Source organism: Rhamphochromis longiceps, linkage group LG19 (assembly GCF_057381845.1).
Source record: "Rhamphochromis longiceps isolate RC_006_pf linkage group LG19, R_longiceps_female_GT1.1, whole genome shotgun sequence".
Classification (NCBI taxonomy): Eukaryota; Metazoa; Chordata; class Actinopteri; order Cichliformes; family Cichlidae; genus Rhamphochromis; species Rhamphochromis longiceps.
Genome location: NC_140575.1, coordinates 23,796,370 through 23,805,401, shown reverse-complemented (window position 1 = coordinate 23,805,401; position 9,032 = coordinate 23,796,370). Strand labels below are relative to the sequence as shown.

The 9,032-nt window shown below is 40.6% G+C and overlaps 2 protein-coding genes across 2 annotated transcripts; both read left to right on the top strand.

Moving 5' to 3' along the window:
- Nucleotides 1-1,654: 1,654 nt before the first annotated feature.
- tpgs1 (tubulin polyglutamylase complex subunit 1) lies at nucleotides 1,655-3,879 on the top strand. The gene is made up of 2 exons (XM_085391600.1): nucleotides 1,655-2,008; nucleotides 3,107-3,879. The coding sequence occupies exons 1-2, from the start codon at nucleotides 1,671-1,673 to the stop codon at nucleotides 3,753-3,755; spliced, it is 987 nt and encodes a 328-aa protein (XP_085247726.1). The 5' UTR covers nucleotides 1,655-1,670; the 3' UTR covers nucleotides 3,756-3,879.
- Nucleotides 3,880-4,943: 1,064 nt separating this feature from the next.
- LOC146646797 (uncharacterized) lies at nucleotides 4,944-8,910 on the top strand. Its single transcript, XM_085392427.1, has 4 exons — nucleotides 4,944-5,190; nucleotides 6,602-7,150; nucleotides 7,248-7,408; nucleotides 7,820-8,910. The coding sequence occupies exons 1-4, from the start codon at nucleotides 5,026-5,028 to the stop codon at nucleotides 8,259-8,261; spliced, it is 1,317 nt and encodes a 438-aa protein (XP_085248553.1). The 5' UTR covers nucleotides 4,944-5,025; the 3' UTR covers nucleotides 8,262-8,910.
- The last annotated feature ends 122 nt before the right edge of the window (nucleotides 8,911-9,032 follow it).

Sequence of the window (9,032 nt, the reverse complement as noted above, 5' to 3'; positions counted from 1 at the left end):
TCAGAGGGCCCGGTGGCGCCTGTGTCCGGCAGCCTCGCCTCTGTCAGTGCGCCCCAGGGTGGCTGTGGCTACAATGTAGCTTGCCATCACCAGTGTGTGAATGGGTGGATGACTGGATATGTAAAGCGCTTTGGGGTCCTTAGGGACTAGTAAAGCGCTATATAAATACAGGCCATTTACCATTTATATAGATGAAAAAGAGAGAATGTCTATAGCTGAGAGATTTATAATCTCTCCAGTCCTGGGACAAACTGTTTTGCTTAAGTGTTCAAGAGGCATCCTAATCAGATACTTAAATCCCCTCAACTAGCTCCATTTGATGTGGAAGAGCAGCGGCTCCCTCCCAAGTCCCTCTCAAATAACCAAGCTCGTTACCCTATCTCTAAGGTAGAGTCCAGCCACCATTTGAAGGAGACTCATTTCCTCTGCTTGTATCCACAACATCCTTCTTTCAGTCACTACCACAGGTGAGAGTAGGAATGAAGATTTACCAGGAAATCCAGAGTTTCACTTCTACGCTCAGGTCTCTCTTCACCAACCAATTTAAATGAACTCTACCAATTCTGCTGAGAAGACTGGCCAAAGATCAAGTCTGAATAATGCCGAAGGCTTGTTGATGACTACCAAAAGCGTTCAACTTGCTTGGAACCTTTATCGAAATATTAGTCTATTTTTGAGCAGGTATGTATACTTTTATCTTTTATAGCGTAAAGCCAAAGTAAAATCAAATCTGCTGCACATGCACTAAAATACAAAAGTACCATTAAATATATATATACAAAAAATGTAATCACAGATAAGTTGCTATTTTTTAACATGAAAAACTACATAAAACTACACTTTTTATGTAATGTTTTGTTATATTTGCTTTGTCCCACAGCCATATTTTAGACATTTAGTGTTGGAAAATTAAAAATGTATTGGTCAACTAATCTTATCTTTAAATAAAAAGAATACATGCACATCTATTTTAACAAACTGCATCACTTGTTCTAATATATATCAGCATTTTTTGTATTCTCATAAAACAAACCTGTCCCTTTGGGTCACTCGGTGAGTACAGCAATGGTCATGTGACTTCTGTTCTTGTCACATCCATTGAAGGAACCGAAATATAAATATATAATAAATAATATAAATATACTATATATTTTCTTGAATATAAATAAATCAAGCCAAATTTTTCAGTTACATCAAGAATAATATTATTGGCTGTCATTTCTAAACAGCTGATATCTCCTTTGAACCTACCAGTAGCAAAATGAACTCTAAAATAAACATTTAAACCACTACTTACATAGCACTTATCCACTCTGTATAAGCACTCAGAGGATTTTCTAACCACAGGTCTCATTCACACATGCAATCATATAAGTGCCTTTTTCCTATACATGAAATCACAATCCCATTGTAAGCCAACTGAAAATGTACCCTATTCTTGAATATGTGCATGTGGAATTTAATTAAATATTTTTTTTTTGAATATGTTTATATTTTTGTTTTAAGAATGCCTTTTGATGTGATGTGAGTGGTAGAATAAACAGTCGACTTGTATATTGTTTACAACGAGCCAGACAAAGAGGTGGTTTAATTTTGCGACGTTTTCTTGAACGCCAACCGGGTTTTCATCACTTCCGCTGCCGTTGCTGCGACACGGGACGTCAACAGTAATGGCGGACAAGGAGAAACGCCGGTCCGGGGTTAATCCTCCGGGGATGCCCGCGGGTAAAGCCACCAAATCGGACAGCGACAGGGAGTTTCTGTCACAGGCAGGGGTGGGAGACCTGCTCCGCGGAGCTATCCTCAAAATGGTCGAAGCCAGATCAGACGATCCCATCGGGTTCCTTGCAGACCACTTCTGCAACCTCGCATCCGTGACAGCCGCCGGCTCGGGTGGTTGCGGCGACGAGGAGCAGGTGAACACCGGCACTGTGAGCGCAGGAGCGCAGGAGCAGCAGCGTCTCAACCGGGCTCTGTGGCACCTGCGGCTGGCCCATCACTCCCAGAGGTCCGGACAAAATACAGAGGTTTATGGTCTTATATTCGACAGCAATGCGGATGAAAGCAGTGTGTATTGACGGAGAACTGTTGAATTTTCAAACATAATACATATCAGTATTTAGAAGAGCAGCTATTGTATTATATTATATTATTTTTACGGGAAAAACTCTGTCAGACTATCAGACTGACTAATGCTTAATAGTCTGTTTGATTCTCATGTTCTCTTTTATTCTCTTGATTTTGTTTTCCTTTGGAATTTTAAAAATAAATGAATGTAAGTAAAAGTATGGTGATGGACAACGTGCTGTATGTTTTTCAGCAACAGGGTGGAACATACATGTCAAACGAATTTGTTCCTCACATTAACGTTCTTCCCTATATAAGCTCTATTCAACAGCTTTAGAAGTATTTAGATTTTAACTAATATTTGTAAAGTCATCTTTCTCCAGAAACAGGCTTTTTTTTAATGCTGTATATCCATTATTTGCATATTCATTAGTCCTTACAGCCCACCGTAGTGTTCTGGTTTAGAGACGTAAGAAACTGCTCTATCATCTCTCTCCTGATTATGATTTATTTCCTGCAGTGATAAAATGAAAGGAAAACTAAACAAAATTGAAACAATTTTGTGGATTTGGAAAATTAATTAGAATAAAAGAAATATAGAGAAAATATCATTATATTTCTTAGTCTGGTAAAATGTTATTACAACTTGCCTGACGAGGCACTGATAGGCATGTTTATTCAGAGTCTGGATGTCTATGAGACTGTGTGTCAACTGCTTTCAAAAATGTTTTTAATGTAATATTTGTACTGATTTTCCCCGAGTCTTTCCTGTGACATATGCCATCCACAAAATAATAATTAAAAAGACTAAAAATAAAGCTAAAGGTAATAGAAAACAAATTTAAAGTGAACATTTTAAAACAATAAAAACTAAACTGAGACAACTTCCACTCTGGAAACTAACTAAAACTAAACTGAATTAAAAACAAAGAATCCAAATGAAATAAAAATAAAAACTAATCAGAAAATATGAAACTGTAATAACTCTGCTACAGACTAAAGAATAATTTGATCTCTTTTATTCCACCTTTCTCCTCAGATCAGCATTCAGCAACAACGTCCGTGTGGCCTACGACCTCCTAAACCTCACTGGACCTCAAACATGTGCAGGAGAGTTTTCTGAAGGCCCCGATGGCCCCTGCACCGACAGCCCCGCTGGAGGAGGAGGAGTGAGAGGCGGCCTCTACACTCAGACCTTGCAATGCCTGTGCAGCGAGGGTGGAGTCCCTGCATCCACCTCTGCTCCCCTCCTGCGACGCCTCCATTGTCACGACCATGAAGCCGTCCCCTATGATGTCTTCCGTCATGGCGTGCTCACGTGTGCCGTTTTCTCAGACTACATCCGACAGGCTCAAAGGCTTTACGCCGAGGTGTGCTGCCCAGGTGAGGGCACTGCCTCTCGGGCGTTGTGCCTGGCCGTACTGGGGACCTTGAAAGAAGCGCTAGAGACTTCCCAGGGCTCTGACACAAACTACTGTGCCAACGCAAACACTAAAGTGAATTCCTGCCCTGAAGCTAATGTGAAGGCTATCCGCTACCTCGAGGCCAGTGCCAAGATCTCTCCCTGCAAGCTGGCTCAGGCCATGGCTGGTGCACAGACACAGGGGCCTGGCGGAAACATGGATGCAAAAGAGTTTGAAAACGCAGCTGCAGAGTTGTTCATCACTCGAGTGAAAGTTGTGTCCTAAGTCTTTGTATGACTGAAGAATGTACAAGAATCTAAAGCATATCCACATGTAAATGATTCGCTAATATTCACCTTCTGTAACCTCTAACCTTACTGTTATTCAGTAATAAACACCTGCACAGACATCATCTCCTCTTAAGGCTCACATTACACTCAGCAAGTCCAGTCGAAAACATGTTGTTTTTTCACTATTCATAGCACTATTGAGGAACTGCACACTGGAGTTCTTTTTGCAAAACAGGAGTTCCTATTCCTCGAAATCAGTATTTCTTCTGACAGAGAGTCACTGTTTTTGAACCTATTTATTGAAATGCTTGGAGCAGAGAGCATTACTAGTGAAATAAACACTGCTGTAATAAATGGTCCTCTTTTAAATAGCTCACTTTTTGTCATTCACTGAGGCTATACTGAACACAAAAGGCAGTGCAGGAAGAAGCATTTAGGATAGTACTGAACTATTTTTGTTTAATGTGTACACAATATAACATCATTCATCATGTATGACTTACATAGAGAAAACATTGCCAGATGATAACAGTAAAGCATCAAATACGCTGTCTACACATTGAAGAGGTTTGATGTTAAATGAACTTTTAAATTACAAAGTAAAAGATCACTGGGGAGTGTAGAGAGACAACACAACACACTTCAGGGATATTATTCTGTCCAGTTAGGAAGTATAAACCACTGTGAGTCCATTTCACCTGCTTTGGTGCAAATGAAAGTCGCAAAAGTCGCCACAGAGTGGCAACAAGACAACCCCTAATATGAAATATTTTGAAGAACAAAGACTATTGCACTCTCCTTATCCTTCCTATCAACGCTCCTAGTGGTAGCATGAGACGGTACTTGGATTCACGCGGCACAGGTAGTCCAGCTCCTCCAGGATGGCACGTCTGCATGTCCTGTCAAAAGAAGGTTTTCCATGTCTCTCTGCAAAGTTTCAAGAGTGTGGAAGAGACATTGGTGAACCCGTTTCTAGTACCTAACGCATTTAATGATAACCAGTTTCTGTCAGTCTCGAAGAATGTCAGATGCTTACATCACTGTTTCCAAAGCACTACAACCCTGAATGCTAAAACAATATACAGAGCTTCATCAGCACTGAGAGATGTGCAGTACCCTACTCGTCTTGACAGCCACTGGATGGCAGCACCACTCACACCCAGACATAAACAAGCAGAAAGCGGAAGTGGAATGAGAGAGGCTGTACTTTAACCAGGCTGACATGTTACCCGCAGTAGTGTCGCCTCCCGGGTAAAGCTGGAATAATGGAAGAGGAGGAGCAGCTGCGCTCTTTGATGTTTCTCGTGACTTACATGCTGCTGAAGCGCATGAGAGACATAAACGACGCAAACATTCAGAGACGCAACGAGATCCAAAGACGCATCAGACACCGCCAGTACTTCTTCCAGAGACAGAGGAGGATGCTCATGGTCAGTCCCCCTCTATAGGGGCTTAAAATAATAACACATCAACATGTCAAGTGCTCTTAACTAATATAGTGTATTATCTGTCTGCAAAACGTCAAAGCTTTTAATAAAGTCACGTTGTACACGACCAACACTTCAAAACTCTTAAATCTCACATTTACAGTCATATAAAAGCACTAAAACCAGAGACTGTGGGCCTACCTGCATTTAAACTTGAAAATATGTCAGAGCAGCCACAGTCAAGCTGCTAACAGCTGTCCATTAGCTATGAATTAGGTCTGTTATATGCAGGTTTTTGTTCTTGTTAAATAGGGTGTTACATTTTCTGAAATGTTTAATTCATTAAAAAAAAAAGGACAGATATGCAGATACCAGCTGTTGGATTTTCCCCTTGTAAACTTTTGTTTTTATGGTATATTTGGGAAATTTCTATATCTACTTATACAGATATATTTTACAAATCACAGCAACCTTGATGATATTATGTTGGGATAATGAAAAAGATAGTCATCAAATAAACAACATTACACTGAAAACAAGTACAAGTATGGAAGATTGTTACTGACACAAGAAGGTTTTTTGTGTTATTTTTTGCCATCTCTAACTCAGAATTTCTGGTTAGTATAATATTACAACGTAAATAGATCATTTTGATGAAAGACCTTGTGCATATTGGTGGATTAACCCTTGCAGGAAATTTTATATATGTATGTATATATATTTTTATGTAATGTTTTGTTATGTTATGTTATGTTTGTATGTGTATATATATATATGTGTGTGTGTGTGTGTGTGTGTGTGTGTGTGTGTGTGCCTATGTTTTTGGTATTTACCAGTACTGTTAATGTAGCATAGCTGTGGCATAAACTTACATTGGGTGGTGCTCTAATAAATGTGTTATGTAATAATAATGTAATAAGCTTTATAGTGTATATTTCTAAAAAATCTGCTTCACCATTTGCATTTGTATATCAAATGAGCAACAATTTAAATTTGACAACTATCAAAAAATCTGTAAACTTCATCACTAGGACCAACTTCATATCTCCCCAGTTATTACATAATGTACTGGAAAATAATATTTTGTTACATGGGTAAACTCAGTTTAACCATTTGATTGTGCCAAAACCATATTAAATGTTGACATGTTATTACATGAGTCCAAGAATACAATATCCTCAAATTTTCTGCTATATCAACGGCAGCATGTTTAAAACAAGGGGCTTGCCAAAAAGGTGCTGACTTAATAGATCACTAAAATTACCTTTGTGGTAAATATGAATTTAAAAAATTATCTGATTGAATAACTACTGCTGGGATCAAAAAAAGCAAACATTATGTTAAAAAATGTGACAGATTTTGGATATTTCAGAGGGAAGTAATTTTAATTTTGTTTTTATGTTTGTCTCTGTAGATGATGATAGCGGGAGGCGTCCGCTCCAATGCCCGCATCCGCACTCGTCCCTGGACCACCACTCCAAGCACAGACTGGTGGGAGCGGGTTGTCATGACAGAATTCCAGCCCTCTGATTGGCTGGATAAGTTTCGCATGAACCGAGAGACGTTCTTCTACCTCTGCGACAAGCTGAGGCCCCGCCTGGCTCGACGGGACACCAGTTTCCGCCTGGCACTGCCCGTGGAGAAGCGTGTAGCTGTAGCTTTGTGGCGCCTGGCATCCAACATCGAGTACCGCACCATCAGCGCCTTGTTCGGTGTGGGGAAGTCGACCGTGTGCAGGTGCGTTAGAGACATGTGTCACGCCATCGTGGCGCTCCTCAGCTCCATCTACCTCCGATCGCCAGGTGAGCAGGAGCTGGAGGATTCAGCTCAGCTGTTCCTGTCTCACTGGGGTTTCCCTCACTGCGTCGCTGCTATAGCAACACTCCACACAGCTATTATCACCCCATCAAACAACGCGTCTGACTACGCCAACCCCGCCGGCTGGCTCTCAGTCATGTCGCAGGTGACGAAAGCGCCCATTTATGTCACTGCAATTACAAGCTTGCGGGTTATCCAATCAGAGTCCGACTGTTTGCCTCTGTGTGCCTTCACTGTTTTAGGTGGCTGTTAGCGGTCGGGGGCACTTCTGGGATGTATGTGCCAGTTTCCCAGGCGGGACAGATCCAGCTGAGATCTTACAGAACTCTTCGCTATGGGCAACAGCCGCCGAGGGTGGACTCTCACCTGCCCCGCCACCTACCTTCATGGGAAAATCACTCAGGTAGAGTTAACAGAAGAAATTCAGTCACATTTTTCAGGCATTCAAGTTGTTTTTTTCCTCATGTATGTCAGGTTTTCACATGGCCTTTGTGTAACAAGCAAATGTAGACACTGTGATGTCATCCTTTAGTTGGATGACCATTTTTATTGTTGCCACATTGATGTTTTGAACCCAAGGACACTATAATCCTCTTTTCTGACTCTTATATTTACTGAGGTCACAGGGCAAAGGAAACCTAAGCTTGTTTTCCTATAAACTTCTGTACAACTGCACGTCTTTTTAATGTTGCCACCTGCTGGCCAATAAAGATAATGCAAATTTGCAAACTGTGAAATGTAGTAGTGTTGAGTGTTTTTGTCTATTTCAGGTGTTCCAGGCATTAAATAAATGACACTCATTTATCACATCCAGGTATGTGTTGCTGGGTGAGGCCTGTTACCCGCTCCAGAGCTGGCTGATGAAGGCCTATCCTGAGGAACAGGGCAGGACGGCGAGTCACGCGGCACTGACGGAGCAGCAGCAGCTGTTTAATGGACGGCTTGCCCGAGCGCTGCGCGTGTCTCAGGAGGCGCTGCTGCGGCTGAGGGCACGCTGGCAGTGCCTCAGCAAGAGGAACGACTGCGGACTGGACGTGGTGCCCACCATGATCCTGGCTTGCTGCATTCTGCACAACATGTGCGAGTCTCACGGAGACACATTTAAAGCGGAGTGGCAGGTGGAGGTGGCCGAGGCAGAGAGTCCCCAACCCAGCCACAAACAGCTTCTCTCTACTAGCATGAACCAAAGTAATAATGAGGAAGTCAGGCAGCTCTTCTGTGACTATTTTGAAGAGCAAAATAAGAAAAATAATTGAACACTTTTTTCCATGTGCAATTATACCTTTTGTTACATTACCAGCATGACTGGATTACTGAAATAAGAATCTCAATCTGTTGCTTTTTTTATATTTACCTAACTTTACTTACATTTATCTCATTAAAAATTTTATTCGGCTCTTGAATTTTCTTCAAACTGTTCTTCAAAGAGAACAGTACATATAACAGAACAGAATTAAACTGAAAAACAGTGGAGTATCTTATAACATGTCAGTTTTTCCTGAGCTCTTCTTGTGAGCCCACCCACACTAGAGACCATGCTTTTCCAAGAGTCTTTATCAATGTTCAGCTTTAAATCCATCTGCCAGATTAGCCTTAAAATGTCACATTTCCCATACTGTGTGTTGGCAACAATCTTATAAAAGGCAGAGGCAAAGCAAGCATTTCTAAACATTACACTTATTTATGATGCACTTTGGTGAATGGGTTCCTTTTATATTTTTTTTTATGGTAACAAGAAACTCCTGTATATGTTTTTGCTCAAATGCACTATTCATACAATAATTCAAACTACTACAAAGGCAATAGATTAAACCCCTGTGAGTTAATAATAACATTTATGATTATTTTATTAAAAAATTATAAAATTAGAGTAGCAGAAATAAAGAAATGCAAGAAAGAAATGAATTTGTCTTTTCATAATATCATGTTGTCTTCTTTAAAATATGTTGATGTGAATAAAATGGTTTAACAAGTATAAGAGACACATGTCAGCATAGTCAAAAAGAAAAGGTGGATTTATAACTTAT